The 25,775-nt window shown below is 33.8% G+C and overlaps 1 protein-coding gene across 1 annotated transcript in view; it reads right to left on the bottom strand.

Annotated features, from left to right (window-relative positions):
* The window catches only part of LRP1B (LDL receptor related protein 1B), a 1,257,096-nt gene that overhangs the window by 497,798 nt on the left and 733,523 nt on the right, over window positions 1-25,775 (bottom strand). Inside the window, exons 27-28 of the mRNA XM_087819400.1 lie at window positions 8,423-8,554; window positions 6,830-7,057 (exon numbers count right to left, since the gene is read on the bottom strand). Of these exons, the coding sequence (XP_087675526.1) occupies window positions 6,830-7,057; window positions 8,423-8,554 (360 nt within the window). The remainder of the gene's footprint in view (window positions 1-6,829; window positions 7,058-8,422; window positions 8,555-25,775) is intronic.

Below are 25,775 nucleotides of genomic sequence, written 5' to 3'. Positions count from 1 at the left end.
TATCTATCATCTATCTATCTATCTATCTATCTATCTATCTATCTATCTATCATCTATCTATCTATCTATCTATCTATCTATCATCATCTATCTATCATCTATCTATCTATCATCTATCTATCTATCTATCTATCTATCTATCTATCTATCTATCTATCATCTATCTATATCTATCATCATCATCTATCTCTATCTATCTATCTATCTATCTATCTATCATCTATCTATCTATCTATCTATCTATCTATCATCTATCATCTATCATCTATCTATCTATCATCTATCATCTATCTATCTATCTATCATCTATCTATCTATCTATCTATCTATCTCTATCTATCTATCTATATCTATCTATCTATCTATCTATCTATCTATCTATCTATCTATCTATCATCTATCATCTATCTATCTATCTATCTATCTATCTATCTATCTATCTATCTATCTATCTATCATCTATCATCTATCTATCTATCTATCATCATCATCTATCTCTATCTATCTATCTATCTATCTATCTATCTATCTATCTATCTATCTATCTATCTATCTATCATCTATCATCTATCTATCTATCATCTATCTATCTATCTATCTATCTATCTATCTATCTATCTATCTATCTATCTATCTATCATCTATCTATCTATCTATCATCTATCATCTATCTATCTATCTATCTATCTATCATCTATCTATCTATCTATCTATCTATCTATCTATCTATCTATCTATCTATCTATCATCTATCTATCTATCATCTATCTATCTATCATCTATCTATCTATCTATCTATCTATCTATCTATCTATCTATCTATCTATCATCTATCTATCATCTATCTATCTATCATCTATCTATCTATCTATCTATCTATCTATCTATCTATCTATCTATCTATCATCATCTATCATCTATCTATCTATCATCTATCATCATCATCTGTTATCATCTATCTATCTACATAAATATATATACACATATATCTTAGATTCATGCTCTCTATATATGTATTTCACATGTCATATATGGATATGTATACATATATCATGCTATACAAGTTAATAAAACATCCATAAATGCATGATCCATCTTAAGATAGAAAATTACAAATACTTTAGAAGTCTTCTATGTTCATCCTCACTAATTTTATGCCTTGTAACTCTTGGTTTTATACGTTTTAACACATATATATATCTCAAATCTATACTTTTTTCTAGAGAAAGAACAAAATTTTACGTCTATATAATCTTTCTATATCTTAATGTCCTAAACCTATAATTATTCCTATCTTAGAGAAACAACTTACTGATGATTTGGAGAAATGTCAAAAGCAATTCTCCTTCTTTTATTCTCATCTGGATAACTGCCTCCAACATCCAATTATCTGGTCAATTTCACTTCTGTTAGTTATCAGGTTCATTACTTTTACAACTACCATACACTTGGTGTCTGTCACCTTATATCTCTCATTGTTCTTGCCTAGTTTTTATTTCAGATTAGAATATTTCTATAACTTTCTAATTGTATCTTTAATTACAGTTTCTCACATATCCAATCTAATTTTCAGGTGTCCACCTGATTTATCTTCAAAAGAGGTCAAATCACCTATACCCATATGTAAAATTCTTCAAGGGCTTTCCATTGCCTCCTAGGGGAAAATGTAATAATAACAATTCCTCATGGGTATAAGACCTTCTGTGATCTGCCATCAAATTAACCTTCTAGTTTACTCTACTACAAAGTCTAATGACCCCTCGCTACTTCCTCCTCTTTGAAGTATCCAGACATTTATATCTACTGACATCTCAGGCCTACATTGACTACAACTTCCTAAGTGGGAACTTTGGTAATCTCATGTAAGAACTTGCCTGTGAGAAGCACTTTACATCCATATTAAACTCATTATTTCATTAATTCTTATGTTTTAATTAGTTATTCAACTCATTCTTTCACCAGATATGAAGACCCTTGAGGTCATGGACCCTCAGTTAAATAATAGCCATTGCCCAACCCATCCAAAGTCCCAGATATAGAATCCAGAATATGGTGTAAAAAAAAAAAAAGCCTATGGAATAAAATAAAATGGCATTTATATCCTTCTAACTAAAAGATAAAGAATAAACATAGGAAGTATTTATCATTTAGCATCTATTGTTATCAAGACGTAGTTCTTAAGGGAATGGCATTTATAGGTGTCATTTTTGCCTTTCTTTTTTTTTTTAAATCACAGATGGTGACATTCTTTCACTAAAAGGCTTCCTGGGTGAAAATAAAAATTTGAAATTCGATTCAGAAATAGGCAAAACAACAGATGTTACCCATCCAAACTTTCTATATTAATTGAAAGCCTGTTTCCAAAATCTAGATCTCATTGTTATTACTGATCTGTTTTCATTTCTTTCATTCTCTCTGGGACAGTTTTTATTACCGGGCACAACTAAATATGGTGTCTTGCAAAATAGAGGGAATGAATGAATCGTTTCTACTCACTGACAAAACAGTTGTTGGCAAACGAAGATAATAATTTCAAGTACTGATGGAAATCTAATCTGAAAAAGGCCCAATTAGATTCAAAGTTACATTGAGAATTAAGTTTTATATAATAGCAATGTGATCAAAAGAAGTGTTTAAATGGCTTGTATTTTTTGCCATTTAAAAGAGCCCGTGATTATACAATAATTTCCTAGCACGTGAGAGCGTTCCTTATAGGAGTTAAACAGATAAATGTCTAATTTATATTCATCTTCCTTTTATTCATTGTAGCTTCTGCTTAACTCACCTTAATAGTTTAGTTCATGCAGATAAGTAAAGGATTCTAGTACTAAGAAAATGCTTTGCTCAAGCAATAGCACTTGCCCCAAATTGAGTCCTTAATTTTCCAAAGATGAACAATTTATACTTTGCTCTAGGATAATCAGATACATAAGAGGTCTTTTCCAAACAAACAAACAAACAAACAAACAAACCCACACCAAGAAACAACAAAAATGAAACTCTATTGACAATGACCTGGAATCTCATAAACCTGCCAACATGTCTTTAAAAGCTTTTCCTTAATAGTTCAGAATAAGCAATAAAATCGTTAGCAAGCACACACTCTAACTCTCATCCTTCACCCAGGTACAACTAGATGAACTCTGCAGAGAATGCCCCGTGTATAAAGCATGTAATGCACAGACCATGTGATTATGTCAAAGCTTCTGTTCTCCACCTTACTGAGTTTCCTTATTTGTCAAAGGAAGGGAAACTTAGGGAAAAAGAGCATATCTTTGGACCCAAAAGGTCTAATTCAAATTTGGATGTAACAAAGTTTTGCTATTCTGCAACCTGAACAAAACGCTTCCTCATCTTTAACAGCAAAAAGTAACATTTACCTCAAAGCACTGTATGAGGAATAAATGATTTATAAAATAAAGTAATGATAAAACTGTGAAAAGTCTATATTACTCCTGGCTTCTATTAGAAATGCTAAGGTATATTAATTTCTTTTTTTCTTTTTTTTATGCTAATTACAAGAAATACTTGAGAGTTTTGGGGGTCAATCTTTTATCTAATAAGATATAACTCTGGGCAGTACCTAAGTACTCATGGGCAATCGAGCTGCGGGACTATCTTAAAAAGAACTACACCTATTCAACTGGGATGACGTCCCAAGTCCTATTATAGAGTAATGAAGATGACAGGAGCTCTAAACATATAGTCTTAAATGTGAATGGTCTCTGTCCCTCACTTTCATTTTGAAGCAGAGTTTTAGCTTCTGTGAACTAAAATTTTCTCATCTACAGAGTGGAAATAATTCTTAATAATAGGTTTGCAAGATTAAATGAGATAATGGTACTTGTCACACTAATGACAGCTAAGTGGTTCATCACATTGGAAAAATATACTTAGAGTAAGAATAACTAAAAAACATTTGGACCAATCAGATACACTCAAGTATAAGAACTAATTGCCACCAGAAAGTAGGGCTGCAGTCTATTAGCAAGAACATTTTCCAAGAATTGTTATAGTCATTCATTTTTTTCTTAGAATAAATAACTTTTGTTTTCCAAAGAGGCAAATATACATAAAAATGTAATTTTGATAAAAATGTGCATAGATATTTGTTGATTTGCACAACCAATGTGCATTAGTATTTATCCTTATAACAAAGCATACCTACACAATTCACGCTAACAAATAGCTCATGTGGGTAATAGAGAAATTAAGGACAGCTTAGTGTTTCAGGACATGGAGCACAGCAAAGCAGCCACACTATTGTCAGTCCCCTTCATGAAGGCTATGCCCAAAGAGTCCCAGAGTTTCCCCCAGAAAATGGTCTTCTAGGGAAAAAACAATAGGGAATGGTTTAGACACTGAGTTTTGAAATTAGTTTCACATTAGACTTAGTCGTAGGGTGATAGGAAAGAGTTTCTCAAGAAAATGTCCAGTACAGGAAGGACAGAAGTAAGAAAATCCAGAGGCCAACAGTGTAAGAAGTAAGGGAAATGTCAGAGTCGTTCACAGGGAATCTAAAAAATGAAAGGATACAATAAAGTACAATTATTGGCAGGATTGAGAGACTTTGATGAGTTCAGAAGCTGAACTGTCAAAAGTTCACCTCAAGTTGTTTTATTAATGGAAAGATCTATCAACCCTCAAAAAGGTTTCTCTGTAGAAGAAAAGAAAAAACAGCACCGTTCAACTTGCGGGGTCAGAAATGAGGGAGTTATCCTTCTACAACGCTTGTTCTCCTTCAACCTTCATATTCAATTAATTAAGTTCCTTCTTATTTTTACTCTGCTATCTCTATCGTCTCTCCGCATTGCTCTACCTGTGTCGTTTCCACTGCGATCCAGGCTTCTGTCATCTCCCGCTAACATCACTATAGCAACCACCTTACTTGCCTCCTGCAGTTCAGCGCTCACCTACCAACCCACCCCTGACCTCTGCGACTCTCTACTAAACACAACAGCTAGAGTGATCTTTCCCAAAGGCAAAGTTAATCATGTAACCGCACCCTTCTTAAAAGACTTCCTTGGGTGTCATTATTTTTAGAATTAACATGAAAATCAACAACTTATCCTATAAAGGTGGAAGGGCATGATTTGCTTTCTCTTTCTTTAGCTCCTTCAGTTTGTAGGACACATCCCCCTCGTTCTGGCTCCATACAACTCATAGGCTAGCCTTCCTTCAATCACCTATTCTATAGAAAATATTCCAATATTTGTTAAAGTGACAGAATTAATGACCATTGAGCCTAATAAGTATATGTAGTATTAGTGAGAAAATATCATTATTTAATTTTTGTTTAAGAATTGTAAACAGAGTCCCCTAAATGGAATTTAGTCCTTGCGATTTTCTCAAAGATAAACTCACCAAATTACTAGCAGTTACCAATCTGTAATTAGAGACAAAATTGTTCCCCAATGTTTTTTTTAAGTGGAACATTTATTACTTTATAAAATTCACAGAGCCTTTTGGGAGGTATTTTACATTTATAATGAAGTGTTTGAACCATTTTTTTATTAGACTGTCAGTCATGGGAGGCACCAATGCCCTTTAACTGGTCTCTTGAGATTTTTAATGACCATTACCTAGGCAGTCCTCTAAAATCTAGTCTAACAATGATCATGTAACCATGTTCCCTGAGAAAAATTCTTGTACAAAGAAGAAATCTTTATGTTTGCTTTTTAAAGAAAGGCCCTTCTCTTATGGCAAGTTTGAAATAAATATTTGAACAGGCTTATAACCAATTCATTCAAGATGCTTTAAGAGTACTAACCTGAGATGGGTAAAGAGCTAGCATAAATAAAATAGTACTTTAGTGGGCAAATACTCTCAGGTCTTCTAATGGTACTCAAGGCAGACTTTAGTATTATGTGTGGAAACTCTTGCAAAGCACTGTGATTTTAAAACCTGTACTTATTGCTTTCATTAAGAGATTGATCATTACTGAAATAAGGTCTGATTTAAAATTTTTAGTATGCTTCAAAGGATAGGAGTTTGAAATACCTATATGAATTATTGATTATCCTTTTATCCACCCTCCTCCGAATCACTCTATTATGCTCAGGGGCATGAAGTTGAACAGGAACTGTGGTATTTTTGTTGTTGCTGTTATTTGTTTTTTTGTACTCCCCCCCCCCCCCCAGTTTTGCAGCCCTGGAAATAGCAGGTGCTCAATTAATATTCATTCAATAATAGCTGACCCAGAAATCACAATTTACCAAAATTTACAAAGATAGGATAATTCAATGCTAAATTTTAGAGTTCAACCACTACATTTACATGTGTGTCTCACTTCAACTATATTTTCTCCTTTGGGAAAAGCTATTATTTTTTTAATGGCTAATTTGACAACATTTACTGAGAACCTATGATTCAGCCTGCTGAGTCAGCAGGTGGATAAAAACAGCTTCCCTACCTTATTTGTAGAGTCTAGTTCTGTAGAAATATATGCCAAAGGAAGTTAATTATAAGCTTGAGTCAGAGGGGAAACCAGTCCTTCCCAATAACTTACACTTTTTACTCAAATATAACTATTCCCCATCGGCAAAAGGAGTCTTTAAATCTGCCTATTTAGAAATCTGTAAATTTTATGGAGATCTGATCTGAAACTTCTTCTTCTTGGAATCTAAATTTGTAGTTATCAGACTATGTGCAACATAATTATAGCATTCCACAATTGTTAGGACATAGCATATTATTAAATCTCTCATTAACCAATTCCAACTTTTAATTAACAACATAGACTTGAATAATAGAAAAAAAGCACAAAAGAGCCTTGTGATTACTACAAACTGAATAACATTTAAAAAAATGTAATGTGCAAATCTTTTACCTCTTGAAATAACAGTTTCTAACCCAGTTCCATTAATAAAAGCCCGTTTAATGGTTTGTGTTTTAATATCTGTCCAGTATAAACGTTCTTCAGATGCATCGAAGTCTATCACAGTGACATCATCAATATCAGGGACTGTAAAGGCCGTGATAAAGTTAAAGTATGGATTATCAATGTCCACGCCTCTGATTTCAGAACGCCTCGCATAAAGAAGAAATTTTTTCATTTCTAGAAAGAAAACAGAAATAAGTGTTTTCCTCTTATAAGCTTGGCAAATTTGAAGTGGTCTAGGAATTCTAAAATATTACTTGATGATTTAATAGGTTTCTAACACCAGGGAACCATAATCAAGATTTGATGGAAACATTAATGCAGAAATGATTTATCTATTTGTAAATTAAAGCACTTAACATAAACAAATGTAAAACAAGTTAAGCCATCATTTTTCTTTAGTTAGAAATGCCAAGAAATTCTCAGTAATTGATTTGATTTTACAATTTCAAACAACCTTGCTAAAATGCATGAACTCTACAACTGTCAAGCAACCATATTTTTTTATACATAATTATACAAATATTGCATTGTATTAAATGATTTTTGAAGGAATCTAAGAACATTTTTATATACTATTGTTGAATAAAGGAAATTAAACAAACTTTAAAAAATCATGTTTAAGTTTTCCCTCTCAAAATTAGGGTTCAAAGAATGTCAAAGCATGCTTTGCTGTACATTTTTGTAAATATGTAGTAACTAGCATAGTGAGGCATTGTATCATTCTTACACCGAGTTTGTGAAATATTAGCACTGAGTTTGGCACTGAGTTTGTGAAATGTTAGCCTATCAGGTAGAAATAAGAGTCACAGATATTCTATTCATTTGTTGTTGGCTGTGGGATTATCGCTGTTATTAGAGATATGTTATAACTGTATAAAGTTAATTAAATCCACATTTGCTTAAATTCCTGCATTAGGGTTTTGTGAAGACATTCTTTCTGTCCTTCAAAGTAATTGCTTTGCAAATAAATTACCCAAAATTAAAGTCAAACAAACCAGAAAAACACCACGGTATGATTTTCATTCACAAGTTTTATTACCTATTTTTGGTTTAAAGGTATTACTTAAATATTTTTACAAATCTTTTAAAGTTATGTATTTTACTTCATTCCTCCCCCCCTTCCAGTTAATAGTCCCCTACAAAACCATGTGAAAGTGACTTTAGAAGAGCAGGAGGAGATTAAAGCTGCCAAGTATCTCTTGGTTATGCAAGTTACTTACATCATCATTTTCTGATAATGCACTTTCACTACGAGTCTCCCTGTTTTGTGGAGATAAATTCCGCTAACACACCAAACACCAAAGTTGCAAGAAAAAATGTATAAGGTAATAAATAGCAAAGTGCAGTGCATCCCGTATTTTAAGAATGTGTCAGTCTCCCCAGATGTAGATGAATCATCAATAGTCTAGAAACAGACCACCTCAAATGTTTTTAAGGACATTACAAACCTCTTCTGCTGTGCTTTGAGGAACATCTAAACGCTAACACACTGCGAGAGAATTCCATTTGAATGTTAGCTAAGGCCTACAGGACACTTACCATAGCAGGTCTTCCTGTCTGAGGAAAGCTTCATCAAGTGGGGGCAGGCACAAGCAGCACTCCTGTTGTGATTGATCAGACACATGTGAGAGCAGGGGCCTCGGCCGGCATTAGCTGCACAGGGGTTGGGAGCTGTAATTACACAGTGAGATATCAATAGTGAAGAAGGAAGAACATGTTAGGGAACCTCTGAGGCTGACAAGGGTCATTCCCTTAATGATTCAAAGTGAAGCTTCCTACCTCGCACCCATTACCAGGATGATTAATAGGACCGCACTAGACAATTCTACACAGTAATTCCATTAATAAAAACATTTCCTTCTGGAAGGTAATGAAGATAACCCCTTCAATTTTGTCTCCCTTCATTGTTAGTAAATCTGCTTCTTCAGTTTTCCTCTCTTGTAGTCACTGATTCCATGGGTGGGCTTGCTCCCTATACAAATACGTACTGAATTTGATTCGATAAATACCTGATGATATATTTAAATTTAAAATGGAATATTAAAGTTTTCAGTTCAATGCTATTCTCTCATTCTTTTGCATTTCTTGGTCTGCCATTCTGTTTTTTGGATCATATATTGATCTCAATTGAATAATAACTCTTCTCTTAAATCCTATTTTTATAGAGCCTATCTAGTAGAATAAAGACCTTAAGCCCTGTCCAGATAGCCCGGTTGCTTGGAGCATTGTCTTGATATCAGGCACATTCAAGGAGCAACCAATGAGTGCTTGAATGGGTGGAACACAGATCAATGTCTGTCTCTTTCTCTCTCTCTCTCAAATCAATCAATAATAATAATAATAATAATAATAATAATGAACTTTAGGACCAGTCTACTAAATAAAATGTAGAAGAATGTTACATTTTCTGATCCCACTAGTAATAGTTTAGTTTTCAACTAATTATATCTTTTTAGCTCAGAGTAGTTAATATCCGTTCCGTAGACTTTTAAAGTACAAAGAATAAAAATCAGTGGGATATGATAAAATTATAGAGGATATGACAAATCAATTGAATGTGATAGATATTTGATGTCTTTGGGTAGTCTTTAACACCTATCCTTCCCACAAGATAATACAAAAAAATCATGTCTTTACAGTTTATTAAAATATAAATAAATAAAAGGAAATGAAAGACTAAAAAGCATCTTCCTAAGAAAATTGATTAAGAACAAAAACTATTAGAAAATAATGTAAGTTGAGGGATAGAGTTCACTTAAAGCCCTCTGTCCCTGCAAGTGCCACATATTCTGCTGTCTTCCCTTTTAACTTCACCTAATACCACTGGGGTTCCTAAGGACTGCAGGTTAGAGAAGCAAGAGAGCAGACTCGAAGGTGACTGAGGAGCAAGGGTGTGGTGGGAGTGGAGGCCGACAGAACAGGGGCACCGCTGGACGGCTCCATACAGAGGCGGGGACACCCAGCTGTGGTGGAGAAAGAGAAAACTCGGCGTGTTCAACACTTGAAAAAAACAGGAGAATTAGAAAGGAGAAGAAAGACAATGAATAAAGACAAAAAAGGGAGTAGAGAGAGGAAGGAGGAGAAATTTGTTCAAAAACATTGACATAGGAAATATTATTCCTCCAAAGGACACCAAAAGCATAACCCATGGCAGCTCAGTGACAGGCACTTGGATTTCACTGTGAACATCACTATTTTTAGCTCAGAATCATACCAGCTCTTCTAAACGTCTTATAATTGTAATCAAATGCTTTTATAAAACAAAGATACTGAATTTCTCTATATGTACTAAAGTAAAAAAAAAACGCAATCAATGCCTTTGTAGTCTAATATCTGTATCAGTGTTAACACTATAATGTAATATTCACAATATTTTCTGCTTCCCAGCATAAAAAATCCACAGACTATTTACTTAAATTTTATCTCTTCTCAACTTTGAAAAAATGCTGTTAGATCTTTTTTAAGCTTATTTCTAACCACACATTTGAACAGATATCTATTCTAACTACCAAATGAAGGACTTTGGTTCACTATAATCACATTTTACTATAAAGCAGGGATTAGTGGTAATCCCTGCTTTATATTAAAATGACCCCTAAATCAAATCTGGTCCATTGTCTGTTTTTGTAAATAAAGTTTTACTGGCAGATAGCCATATCTTTATTTTATATGATCTGTGGTTGCTTTCACCCTACAAAAGCAGAGTTGATCAGTTTCAATGGGGACTATATGGCCCACAAGAGCTTAAAATACTATTTGGCTCTTTACAGAAAAGTTTTGTCAATGCTGATATAAAGCAACTATTACAAGACAAATACTATTGCAAAATCCAGTATCAATACAGAGGTTGTAAACTTCTACAAGACCAACACTATCCCATTTATTTGTATCAAGGAGATGGGAAAAGCTGACCCGTCAATGGACTGTTATAAGCAATCTTAACAGGCAGAATTCAAATACAGCCGTGCCCACTGGGATCACTGACAATTTATATTATCTAAACTCAAGTTGACTAAAGAACCTCAGAAATACATGTAACATGGATCTTTATACTTACATATTGAATAAATATTTATGAAGCACCTATTTGTTCTGCCTAGTTTTTAAGAGGTGGGATATAATAGTAGACAAAACAGTTCTTTCACCAAGGAGTTTGAGTTTGTACTCTAATCCTGTACACTATTATCTCCAATTCTATGGTCAATGGCTAATTTAAGATCTTTCCATCTCTTGCTTTGGTTGCTGCACTAACATCCTAACTAATTTCTTGATTTTCAATCTCTCCCCACTGTGTACAGTTATTGATGTAAAAGCACAGACTTAATCATATAGCTGCCTAGCTTAAAAGCCCTGTATGGCTTCCCACTGTCAACCTCCCAAAATCTTAATATTCACTTCCACCGTTTCCCCAACATTTCTCCACACTGGCCATATTGGTTTACTTTCTGTTCTCATTTACCTTCTAGTTTTTTATTGTGATCCATCTGCTTATTTTTGTTAAAAATGTTATCAGTCTTTTAAACTGACAATATTTTAGCTTCACAACATCTTTTTCACTTCTCTTTACTACAATATTAAATCACTTGTCAAGTATTGTCAGACTTTCTCCAAAGTGTGCTTTTTTGTGTGTGTATTTAGATTTTTAAATCCCTCCTCTTCCATCATAAAGATTTATTTTATTATTTTTGAATAACCCTATGGTCATGTCACTGTACACTGTGGTACTACACAGAATATACTGATCTTTCTTTGTAAGAAACCAACCCATCTTCCGTCTTCATCTATCACTTATTTTCTACATACACATTAGGCACATTTAAGAAATGGACTCCTATTGTTCTCTGCATATCTGTAGCTTTGCCATTTCTACCTCCATATGATGCCTTTTTCTTCCCATAGAATTTTATCACCAATATATTTACATTAATCTTCCTTCATGAATCAGCTCATCATTTTTCTCCCACTAAACATTTATATGTGTGTGTGTGTGTGTGTGTGTGTGTGTGTATAAAATCTCTATTGATTTCAGAAAAAGGAAGGGAGAGGGAGAGATAGAAACATCAATGATGAGAGAGTTGTTGATTGGCTGCCTCCTGCACACCCCCGACTGGGGATCTAGCCCACAACCCCGGGCACGTGGCCTGACCGGGAATCGAACTGGGATCTCCTGGATCCTAGGCCGATGCTCAGCCACTGAGTCACACTGGCTGGGCCCACTAAACATTTTCTAATGGAGCCAGATAATGCTGATTTCTTCTATCACTGAATATTAGTTTAAATTATTGATTATACAAAGCATTAGGCAATTTCTTATTTCCTTTCTTATTTTCTAATTGTCTGTGAAATATATTCATATATTTTATATCAGTATACACCAGTCTCTCTAGTTAAATCAAGGTTTTTGTTGTTGCTTTGTTTTCTGTAAAAGGTTTCAGGTAATAAATATTTCATAGTAACTACTCAACTGTTATTATAGCACAAAAGCAGCTATAAAACAATATGTGAATCAATGGGTGTGGCTATGTTCAAATAAAACTTTATTTACAAAATATGCAGAAGGTTAAACTTAGCTGGCGGGCCTTAGTTTGTTAACTCTGAGATAGAATATACTGGCAGGGACTATAACTTATATTCATATGTATTATCTTTTCCCAAAATTTCCATGGTATCTATTACTGTGTTAAACTTTCTGACATTTGGATTCGTATGCATGCTCATCAAAGTATGTGGGTATACATTCTAAAGAGGCAGCAATCTAAAAATTTGGAGAATAAGTTTATCATCTAAAGCACATCACAGCTCTAGGTGAAGATACTAAATAATATATAACTGCAACACTTTATGGGAGAAACAAATGTTAATTATGCAATCACACAAGACTAATGTGTGCTCTATGAAGAAAACAATATTAAAGATAATTTCATATTTCATGCAAACTATGTTTAATTGCAGTACATTTCTCATCAGCAAAAAATACTTTAAACATGGACATTTTATCTATTAAATTAAAATAAAATATATGCAAATTTTGCTGCAATATAAAATATGTATGATATTTATTTACCTAATAAAATTATGCTCAAAGCAGAGGACTTCTTGGATCCAATTTGTTAAGAAAAACAATTTTCTCCTTTGCATGTAGCCTTTTGGTTATAATTAATATTCATCCTGATAATGAACTTTATTGGTACAAAAATGATTGCTAATTTAATAAAATAATTTACTTATAATTAAAAAAAATAATTTAACATTTTAAAGAAAAGAATTTTCAAAAGCATCTTGTAATTAAACATTAGTTCCAAATCTTATTTTTCCTTTGACAAATGTTTTCAAATTATAATTTTAACATTTGATGTAGAAAAACTAAATCTTATCTGATCTTCTATGGGTATTGTACTTCGAAGAGAAAATTTGTAAAAGTCACAAATAGTAGTTTCATTTATTTTTGCATAGTGCTCAATAAAAGGGTGAAAACAAACATGTAATATTCTGTTAGATTTGTTGGTGAAGTGTATCTTATAATACCAATGAACTTTCAGTCATTCTAAAGAGATGACACATCTTCATGTATCTTCACTTACTTCTTTATTATTTCACTTGCTGTATAATTTAAAAGAACAAGTATTTGTGTCAGAAAAGTTGCTATCTTTAAAATGATTTATAATCACAAAAAACTGTTTATTTAAAACAGTGGTTCACAATCGGTGGTGGTGTAGATTTTGCCCTCCAGCTGACATTTAGGAGTGTCTGGAGACATTTTTGGTTAAAAAACAAATGGTGATTAACTATTATCACCCCAATAAGTTTAGTAAAAGTACTTAAAACAAACAAATGAAACAAAATTGGTGGTACTATTAGGACCATGGAGGGTAGAAGCCAGAGAAAATGCTAGTAGACTTCCTATGTGTATGAAAGCCCCCCACAACCAAGAATTCTTGCCCAAAATGTAAAAAGAGCAGAGGTTAGAAGTTCTGATCTTGGAGTAGAACTGTGGATTCTGCATCTGAGTGGATCTGAATGAAGGGCCCTAAATCACTTAGGTTTATATATGTGAGGCAAGTTCATCAGACAGTCAATAGCAAAGAAGAAATCATTTTGATTCCTTTCTTACTAATCTTTTCCACTACTCCAAGGTAGACTGTGTTGAACCATATTTTAAAAATAGCAATTTATAATGTGCCTAAACTTAATACTTGCATATAAATTCCTTTGCCTTTTAGTTGTTCGATATTTGTATTATATTTTGCCAAAGAAATAATGCTAAAAGGGGTAACTAATTTTTTCAGGGGAATGAACAAAACCTGTTAATTTATAATATGGTTTTAAGATGAGACAGAGGATTCATTAAGAACCTAAATTAGCCTGGCATCTGTGGCTCAGTGGTTGAGAGCTGACCCATGAAACAAGTCACTGGTTCAGTTCCTGGTCAGGGCACATGCCCAAGTTTCAGGCTTGATCTTCAGTAAGGGGAATGCAGGAGGCAGCTGATCAGTGATGCTTCTCTCTCATCAGTGTTTCTACCTCTCTGTCCCTCTCCCATCCTCTCTCTCTAAAAATTATTAAAAAAACAAAAACACTAAATTAGGTGTTAGTCTTTATTGCTGGTTCTGGGAACAGAAGACTATCTGCTATAGAAAGGGGGTATAAGAGGAGACCCTGAATTCCACGGAGATTTTTATATCAATAGTTGGAATGAGGTAACAATGTGTCTTTGGAATATTTCAACTCCCATTTTCCTCTGCATTGCTCATTTCCGCTCTTCTCCCAGGCTCTCAGTACTCTGGGGTGTGCTGAGCATCTCATTTAGAAGCCTCACAAGTTTCCTCAAATCCCAAAATTTCCTCCTGGCTTTGATATCACCTGTCTTTCATTTGACTTCAGTGAGAGTTCTCACCCTTCAAAGCTGGTGATGTCAGCTGTCAGTAAATGTGCAAGCAGTTTTTTGCTGGGTTTTTTATTTTACTTTATTTTTAGTTTTTCAAAGCAGGTTACCATTCTTAGAAATATTAGCATTTTAAGATAGGGCACATTTTAAATAAAATAAGTCTCCTATTGATAGTACTTAAATATATGAAATAAAGAGACACTATTAAACAGTTAGAAAAGCAATATTTTAAACAGAATGTACAATGTGGAGAAGGAGGGTAGATAGATGATAGATACATGATGGATGATAGATAGATGATAGATAGATATAGATAGGTTTGATTTATATGACAGTTAGATCTTGATATAGTAAAGTGTGGAAGTGAATAATTTAAGTAACCTGAAAACAGTTAACATTCACCTCCACCACATTGAAACATGGTTTTAAGACAATTTCTTTTTCCCCCTTAAACACTCTTATTAATCATATGAAAAAATGTTGTTTGTTACTGAAAATATTAATATTCCCATAGGGAATCTCTTATTTTTCATGTTTCATAAGTGGTGATACTTTGTCCCCTAAAGGAGCAATGGTATTACTAAGATTCATAGAATCAATATATTTTTTTCAAAATAAATGAATAAATAAATCAGCCAGTTACAAATGTTGTCAAGAAAAGTTTAATTTTCTGTAAAAATACTTTTCTGAAGCAATTGGAGGCACTTAAATCATATATTAATGTTAAAATTTCTCTTTGAGAAACAGCCTGAGATCCTCCTTATATTGTCATAATGTAATGGGCAACTGAGATAAAACCTGATAGAATAAAGGTTCCAGAAATGGAATAATTTATTTTTATCACAACATGCTAGACAATGTGTTTAGTGGATTTTTTAAAGCATTATTTCCTTTATTTCTCTTACTGGCCAGTTTTGCTTATAAAAATAAATTAGCCCCATTTTACAGAAGAGTAAGCTTAATTTTGAAAAAGCAAAAAAAAAAAATCTTACAATCACACTACTATTAAGATGAGAATAACGTTCTGGATAGCAGAGCAGGAGCTGTAGCCTTTATATATGCACCTAAATGAAGCAATTCCCTTACACCCACTCCCTCATTAACAATTCCAGATGCCTGACAAAACAGGAACCGGGCCGGATCCTGCCTTAAAGTGTAATTTTTATAGATATATTTAATCCAATTGTAACTGTGAAGAAGCTTCTCAAGTCTCATTCTGCTTCTGTGTTTAGATTGATCTTTCTAAGGTCTATTGTCACGTTAATGTGTTATACAAAACAGTTTGTATGTTTACCATCCATTATGGGTTTTCAGAACAAAATTAAAAAGGACAGTTGAGTCTGAAAGCCTGTCTTTGAAAGTACAATAAAATATCTCTGAAAAATAGTACTATTTTTATCAAATTAATATTTATTAAGTTCCCTTTAACTGAGTCCTTTCCAGAGAAGAAAGTTTGTTCAAGGAAAAAAAAACGTTCTGTAGGGATGGAGTATTTGCAACACTCTATGTTTAAAGTGACAATTGTATTCTTTACTTATTTCAAGAAAAGATTCCAATCAAAGCAGGTAAAGGTAGCAATATAGAAAAAAACTAAACAAACATATGAAAAGCCGAGTGGTGGAATCTTTCTGGACTCATGAGCAAATTCAACTTCACTGTAGGTAAATCACAACTGAGGTTGTGATGAAGAAAACACCTTTAGGCTGAGAGAAAACACAGAGGAGGGTGGCCTAGCTGCTGGCAGGGAGAATATGTACAAAAAAAAAAGGAAAGTTACACTTTCTCCGAGCTAACAAATGACTCACCTTATAAGGTGAGAGGCTAAGACTGGCCTGTGAGTTACTTTTTTAAGCGTGAAAAAAATAGAGAATAATATTTCATAGCACAGGAACATTGTATGAAATTCAAATTTCAGTGTCCATGAATAAAATGTTACTGGAACACAGCCACACTAGTTCATTTTCTGTGTGGCCGCTTTCACACTACAACAGCGGAGTGAAGACTTGCGACAGAGACCGTATGGCCCGTAAAGCCTAAAATACTATCTAGCCTTCCATGAATTGAGTTTGCTGACCACATCCCTTAAACCATGACCCTGATCTCTGTGTCATACTTTGATAGTGAAGCCAATGACAGAAACTAGAAAACTAAAGCCATCCCAGATTCTTCATTCTCTCCCTAACCTTTCCCACTCCACAAACTTCTATCACTATTTTTTATTGATTTTGCCTCTAAGTATGTCTCAACTATACTCTTCTCTCTGTTCCTACGACAACCTCCCACATTCTGGCATTGGGTACCTCCTTACCTACTGAAACAGCATCCTTACTAGTCTCTTCCCTACCTCCCCTCTCTCTCTCCAACCTACCCCTTGCACACATGGAGTTAAGTTTCTAACATGTAAATCTGCTCTTTTCCCTCCTTTGATAATTATTTTTAATGTTTTTCTCCTTTCCTTTGGGCAGCATGGTTCTTAAGGCAGGATCAGCATTCCCAAGGAATTTGTTAAAAATGCAAAATCTCAAGCCATACCCCAGATCTACTGAATCAGAAGCTTTTGAGTGGAGTCTAGAAATCTGTGTTTTAATGAGCCCTCCAGATAATTTTAATGCACAGTGAAGTTTGGGATCATTGAAACCACTTACCCTAGATGGCAAAAATTGAAATTCCTTTGTGGGGGGGTCATGTAAATCTCACCGTGCTCTGATCTCTGCCCACTCTGGCTCCCCATTTATTCTTCCTTCCCTCTAGCTTCTTCAGCTTGCAAATGAGGAAACAGATCCCAATGCTAATTAATTTGCCTCAGTTAAGGAGGCTAGTTAGTGAGAGAGGAAGGAACTGAACTAGGCTAAACCCAAGGACTTTTCAGGACCACACCCTGATAACTTCTAAACTATTTAGTACACTCTTACATTCAAAATGATCATAGTCATTAATTTAATGTGCTCTTCTTCTAGACTATACACCCCAAGAAGGTAAGGATGCTTGTCCCATGTGAGTGCATCAATAACACTTCACTCCCTAGTGAGGTTTGGTGACTTGACAGGAACCCAATTTCTTCTTCCTGTAGGGCAAGTCTTAGGTTCTTTATCCATAAAACGGTATTGCTAATAATCTTCTTCAAGGAATTGCAATGAGGATTAGCAAGTTTAAGGTTCTATTATTATTATAATCATTAATATTATTATAAATGATTTAGCTAGACTACAGTTTATGAATAAATAAATGACACTCCATTACTCAACTATTTTCTAATATATTGGGTAGACAAAACAGAGTTAAGAGAAAAACATACAAGATCTAAGTGTTAACCATGAATTTGGAGAAGGAAAACATGAATTGTGTACAAATATTTAATTCGTATTTGCTTTTGAAGTGAGGAAGTCTCTCGGGAGAAGCATTTTTCCTGCAGATGTGTGTGTATATTAAGAATAATAGCTGTAAAACACTAATAAAAACATAAGTGCATACCTTCCTTGTTATTACAAAGTCATGATCATGAAACCACTTTTATTTAATGCTTAATCATGCAAACCCAAATCTCATTATCCAAACAAAAAAACTAACAAATGGCTCAGAAAGGCTTTATTATAATAGTTTGTTGTTGTTGCTGCTGTTTTTAATATACTCAACATTAATTCAGTTAATAAGTGTGTTTAGTGATAAAATATATTTAGATTAGATGGCTTCATAAATGTAAATTTTTACCTTAAAGGGAAACCTACAGTTTGCTGTTCTTGTTCATTATAAAAGTAACAAATATATGTATTTATATAACTTCTCTCTATGCTAAAGAAACTACATTCTTCTATATATTTTTCCAATAAGTGTCCATAAGTAACAACTACATGCAATAAATTGCCAATACACACCAGATATAGAGAATTTAGATTAAATTAACTAATTCAATTTATGGGACAGGGTGAATATAAATAAATCTTCCAAAAGCATTTGGGAATAAAATGTGATTATCTAAACATTGTGAAACAAGTAAATTTTATGTGAAATTCTAGTGCCAAATTTTCCAAAATTTTATACTCAAATTTTTACCTTCTGTCCCTACGGCAGCTTTCATAATAAAACTACTCCTCTGTGTCCCTTGCACTTTACTTTAGACTTCCTTGCTTTTTTTTTTTTGAAGATGTCATATAGTTAAAACTACCTGTTTTGTCTCCAGTCTCTCATCTCCTACTTCTCTTCTTTAATATCGTAACTACCTGCCTAATGCATAAATCCTATGAGCCACTCTTATAATTTGAAATATTTTATGCCCATCTTCAACCCCACCCTTATTGCCAACAGCACAATGTTCCAATGTGCCAGCCAAACTTAGGGATTCTGTTGAGGCCAAAGTGGTAAGAAGGGGAAGCTGAGTATTTAGCTGGTAGCTCTAGCTTCCCTTCCGCTTAAGCTGGAGCACCTCAATTATTATTATTCCTGGACTAAATCCAATATATCATGTTGTATTTCTGTCTTTAAATTCAGGGTTGGATTTACTTTCTATCATTAGATTTTAAACATAGGCATCAATAGCTATATTTTGGTTATTAGTTATTTTGTTAGGTATTTGTACCCTTAATCTACTATGAACTTTGGTAGAACTATAGTAGAACTGGGGCTACATTGCATGTGTGTGTTTGTGTGTGTGTACATATCTCCCAAAGAATATATATATACATATAGATATTCAATATTTTTTGTTCTAAAAATAATATAATGGCATAAAAATAGACACATAGATGAATGGAATAGAATAGAGAATTTAGAAATAAACTTACACATATAAAACTAACTAATTTATGACAAAACCCCAAGAATATACAATGGGTAAAGAATAGTCCCTTCAATAAATGGTGCTGGGAAAACTGGACAACTACATACAAAATAATGAAACAGGACCAGTATTTTACAGCATACACAAAAATTAACTCCAAATAGATTAAACACTTAAATATGAACTATGAAACCATAAAACCAGAAGAAAACATAGGTGGTAGGCTCCATAATATCTGTCTTGGTGATGATTATTTGGATTTGACATCAAAATCAAAGGCATCAAGCTCTGGCCAGTGTGGCTCAGTTGGTTGGAGCATCAGCTCATACACCTAAAGGGAGTTGGTTCAATTCCATTTTTAATCTTTTGATTAAGTTATATACTGTTTTTCATAGTGGCTGCACCAACCTGCATTCCCACCAGCAGTGTACTAGGGTTCCCTTTTCTCCACACCCTCGCCAGCACTTGTTGTTTGTTAATTTATTGATGAGAGCCATTCTGACAGGTATAAGGTGATACCTCATTGTCATTTTAATTTTCATCTCTCTGATGACTGGTGATGTTGAGCATATGGAATACTACTCTGCCATAAAAAGACAGGAATTTTTACCCTTTGTGAGAGCATGGATAGACCTAGAGAACATTATGCTAAGTGAAATAAGCCAGTCATAGAAAGACAAGTACCATATGATTTCACTCATATGTGCAACTTAATGAACAATCTGAACTACCAAGCAAAATAGACAGACTCATAGAGAGCAGGCAGACAGCTGAGCGGGGGTGGTGTTGGGATTGAGCAAAACAGAGAACTCATGGACATGGACAAGAGTGTGGTGATAGCAGGCTGTAGGAGTGTGCAGGTGAAAGAGGGCATCACGGGGATAAATGGTGATGGAAAAATAAAATAAAATAAAATAATAAAATAAATAAATTTAAAAAACACTCAAGAAGTAACAAGTGGAGAGGATGTGGAAAAGAGGTGCCCTCATACAGTGTTGGTGAAAATGCAAATTGGTACAGCCATTACAAAGAACAGTGTGGAAGGTTCTTATAATTTTTAAAAAAAATAGAGCTACTTTATATTCCAGAAATACACTTCTGGGTACTTATCCAAAACAACAACAACAACATTAACTCAAGTATATGCACCCTCATGTTTATTGCAGCATTAGTTACAATAGCTAAGATATGAAAATGATCTAAGTGTCCATAAATAGATGACTTGGTAAAAAAAATTGATGGAAAAAAATATATATACACAACACTATTCAGCAATAAAAACAAAAAAAGAAATCTTGCCATTTGCAACAACATGGGCTATAGCTTGAGTTCATTAACTAAGAGAAATAAGTCAGACAGAGAGGGACAAATACCTCCTTATTATGTCACTTACATGTGAGATCCAAAATAAATAAATAAAACCCAACGCATAGATTGGTAGTTGCCAGAAGGGTGGGTGGCGGGAGAAATGGGTGAAGAAGGTCAAAAGGTACAAAATTTCAGTTATAAAATAAATTGCCTGAGGATGTAACGTACAGCATGTTGATTATAATAAATAACACTACATTGCAGATTTTAAAGTTGCTAAGATAGTAGATTTTTAAAAAGTAAATCAATTACTGCCCTGGCTGTTGTGGCTGAGTTGGTTGGAGCATCGCCCCATGCACCAGAGAGAGGGTCATGGGTTCGCTTCCACGTAGGGGCACGTACTGGAGGCAACTGATCGATGTTTCTCTCTCCCTCTCTCTCCTCCTCTCCCTTCTTCTTGCTCTAAAATCAAGGAAAAACATGTCCTCATGTGAGGAATTAAAAGAATAAAAATATACAAAAGATAATTAATTAATTAAAAATAAGAAAGAGTATGACCTAATTTTAAGTTAGTTTTAGTGGTGCTTTTGCTTCTTGGAAGGGCTAGTGTTCACGTATTTGTTTCTGACAAATACAAAAGATCATATTACTTGCTAACAACAATAATAACAAAACCCCAAAAGTTTTTCTTTTAAATTGTTGATTTTATTGGGGTGACATTGGTTAATAAAATTATATAGGTTTTAGGTGAAAAATTCTATAATACACCATCTATTTTGTTGTGTGTTCACCACCCAAAGTCAAGTTTCTTTTCATCACCATTAATCCCCCCCTTGCCCTCTTTTACCTTTCCCCACCCTCTCTTTCCCTCTAGTAAGCACCACACAATTGTGTGTGTCTATAAGCTTTGTTTTGTTTTGTTTTGTTTAATCCCTTCACTTTTTTCACCCAGCCCTACAACCTCCCCTCTAATAGCTGTTACTCTGTTCTTTGTATCTCTGAGTCTGTTTCCATTTTGCTTGTTAACTTATTTTGTTCATTAATTTCCATATATAAGTAAAATCATATGGTATTTGTCTCTCTCTCACTGGCTTACTTTACTTAGCATAATACTCTCCAGGTCCATCCATACTGTCATAAAAAGGTAAGATTTCCTTCTTTATCATGGCCAAGTAGTATCCCATTGTGTAAATGTCCCACAGCTTTTTAATCCACTCTTCTGCTGATGGGCACTTGGCCTGCTTCCAAATCTTGGCTATTGTAAATAGGGCTGCTATGAACATAGGGGTGTATATATTCTTTTGAATCAGTGTTTCAGGTTTGTTTGGATGTATTCCCAGAAGTGGAATCACTGGTCATCAGGCAGTTCAATATTTAGCTTTTTGAGGAAACTCCATAGTCTTTTTCACAGTGGCTGCAGCAATCTACATTCCCACCAAAACTCTTAAATAGAGAAAAAAAATACACAAGTATAGATATATACATTTAAGTTATTAATGGCAGAGTAAAAAATGAACTAAAATTGAACTAAATGTCCAAAAATAAATAAATAGTTGAGAACATTTTTGATAGGCATATGTGATATAAAAATATGTAGTTACTAAAAATGAAATTCATAAGGCATTAATAACAAAAGTGGAGAATGCTGTGGCAAAAGAAAGATACAAAATTAAAAATGAAGTATGATATTAAATTTGAAGAGATACAAAAGCTTTCTTAATTTAGAAAGAAATGAAGCAGGGACTATGGATTGGCCATGCTCATTGGAACCCGGACACTGCCTTTGATGAGCTTTATTACTTTCATCTAGGTTACTTGACTTCCCTGAGTATCAATTTTCTCATAGAGAGTAGGACTAAGTATCCTTTTAGGTATGTTTGATAATTTGGGGAAAATTGAAAACTAAATAGCACACAGTAGTTCATCAATAAATAGTGATAGTTCTGTTTTTTATTGTGCTTTTCAACATCTCTGTTGCAACAACTAGCAGGGAAAAAAAGCATTGAAATGTCTGTTGCCCTGGTAGCTAGGAAAATGGGTGTGCATTTCTCTGTTCCCTGTTTTTCTTCATTCCATAACTTATCTGTAATGGGAAATACTATTTTATGATATTAAATAAACTTTTAAACATTCCTTTTACTAGTATATGTGAATGTGTCATTCACTGTGTCTGTGAGCAGATGGTAACATACTGTGGATAGAATAATTTAATGGTCTAGTCATCCGAATACACCTGCATTCTCTTGATAGATCAACCATATTGCTCTTTTTATAGATGTGATTCACATTTTTGTAAACAAATTGGTATAATATAAAAAAGTATGCTTTTAAGGACTTTATAAATTATTTAAATGTGAGAAATAAATATTCAAAATGTCTCAAAAAGTAATGTAATCTAAATTTCAACAAAAGGCAGCTAAAATAATGATATGATTGCAACAATGGTTATTTTTAAAAATTTGATTTACTTATGTATATGAACACATAATACTGATTATGTGTGAGACACTACTCTAAGAACTTTTCAAGTATTAACTTGTGTTTAATATGTTTTTATTAAATGAATATTAATCTCACGTTTACTAAAATCCATGATGTAGATACTATTACTATTTCTAGTTTAAAGATGAGGAAACTGAGGCCCAGAGAGGTCAAGTATGTTGCCCAACACATACAATTAGTAAATTGTAAGGCTGAGATTTGAACCCAAGCAGTTGGGCTCTCAAGGCCATACCGTTAATTATAAGCTCAGCTTCCTCATAAAGTATTTTAAAATTTAGATTTAAAATATCCACTATTGCTCCTTTATATTGTGTATGTTTAAGCCTTGATTTATTTTTTCTTAATTTCATATAACAACATGAAGAGAGAAAGGACCTAAAATAGATTTTTTTTTAAAGTTCTGTTTAAATGTCCAATAGCCAGACTGGAAATTTGTACACATGATGAATAGTTACTTGAAAGAAAACTGGTGTTAACACTTGTATTAATTTCCTACTGATGGATTAGATAACCTCAAAGAATATTTGTAACCTTTGTTTCTTTAATTTGTGAAAGATATTTCCATTTTATAGCACTGAATGTAATGTAGTTCTAAAATTTATTATTTTGTCATGAACCTCACATTCATTCACCAGAAAACAGGAGCTATTATTACTGTACTGTGTTAATGCTAAATTTTGTAAAGTTGTCACCATTTTTCACTGTTGTAACTCTATGCTTGGCAATAAAATGGTCATCTTTTAATTTTCCCCCTGGCATTGGGAGAGTTACTTCACAAAGGCAGATAACAGGATGGATAATGACTGTTATACGCTCAGTGATCCTTATAAAGGGGAAAAATAGGATGTTCTCTGATCATCCTTAAAATTGGAAACTGACTGAATTTCATTTGGGAAATAGCAAGTTTTTATTATAGGTGACATTCTCTAAACGTATATAAAGACTAAAAGATCTGCCCTGAATCCTGGGAAAATATGTTAAATTAAATCCATAGTAGTAAAAACTTTCTTATTTCATACAAAGTGGAGAGGTTGCATATAAATCATTTTTCAAGTTAAGATGTCAAAAACATCTCCCCTCAACCTATTGAATTACATTCAGTGTCTCACTTCCTTTATATATATATGAAAATATCAGAAAAACTGGGAAGTATCATGTTCCTTCCCATTCTATGAATCTGCTAGGGTTCATGTTAATGGGGGCAAATCAGACAGTCAGTTTTAGTAAATAAAATACACTGATCCTATTTTTAAGGAGGGGAATGGTATAATACATAGATCCAGGCCATTCTTCATCGTCCAATTTATTTAAACTACTCCAAACATAGAAATTATAGTTCCTACAAAATGCTGAGCAGCCTAGGGGACAAAATATATATGTCCATATTTTTGCCATTATGAAAATAAACACAGATTCTATCGTATAAGTGTTCTTACTCCACAGACTGGTTGTTGATTACTAGGTGCTTCTCCATGCTGAAGGAACTTTGCAGGAAAGAGTATCTTTCTCATTACACCAGTGGCACGTTGCTGGTCAGACTCACAGTTTCTTGCCTAATTTCAATTTAGTTAAATCCAGTATATTTATTGAATGCCTTTTAAGTACAACAATGGTTAAGCTTTATTTCCCCTTTTAATACCCTTAAACTTTGCATTTTTGTTGGATGAAATGAGTAAAGGAGTTAAGGGTGTTAAGAAAAGATTAACTGATTTCTCACATATTCCAAGGTGTGTAGAAACTCCCATGTGACAAGGAAGGATAAGTTACACATGAAAATTGAAACAGAAATTGAGAGTATCTGGGAGGAGAACCTGATTCAATCAGACTACATCAGAGAGGGCACAGAAAAATTCTACACACGAGGACATTTTGATGGGAGAAATAGTTTCAAGGAAGAATGAAGATCGAGTATCCAAGAGAGATGAGGGATAGCCACAGAACTTATGGGCCCTAGAGATGGGTATTTTCAGTCACGTCTAGCAGGGGATACTAGACCACGACTTCAAATAAAGCTTGAAGTGTGGTCCATAGGACCAGAAACACCAACCGAGTGGAAGATCTGCTTAATCTACATGGAAGGAGGGAGAAAAAGAGAAAATGTGCCCTCTGCAAGAAAGAGCTTATCATCAGAGACTCCTATGTCTCAAATAGAAGTATGCTAATGGAGAGAGAACACTGTTTGCATTGGGATGAGTTTTCCATTGGTTACGGCACATATCGTAATAGGGAAGCGCCAAGAAAGAGGTATGAAAGCATGAGCCAAGGTCACACCAAATGGCTGGGGTATCCTGGGAAAAAAAGGAAAGGAAGAAAAGAAAAAGAAATGTGAGACAGATTTAAGATCATTTTGCAAGGATTAAGTGGAGGAAACAAAATCACAAAACCAAGATGAAGATTAATATTGCACCAAAATGTGGAGTACA

This window comes from Miniopterus natalensis, chromosome 8 (assembly GCF_054644295.1).
Source record: "Miniopterus natalensis isolate mMinNat1 chromosome 8, mMinNat1.hap1, whole genome shotgun sequence".
NCBI classification, from domain to species: Eukaryota; Metazoa; Chordata; class Mammalia; order Chiroptera; family Miniopteridae; genus Miniopterus; species Miniopterus natalensis.
The sequence above is the reverse complement of the archived record's forward strand: the minus strand, read 5'-3'. Positions and strand labels throughout refer to the sequence as shown.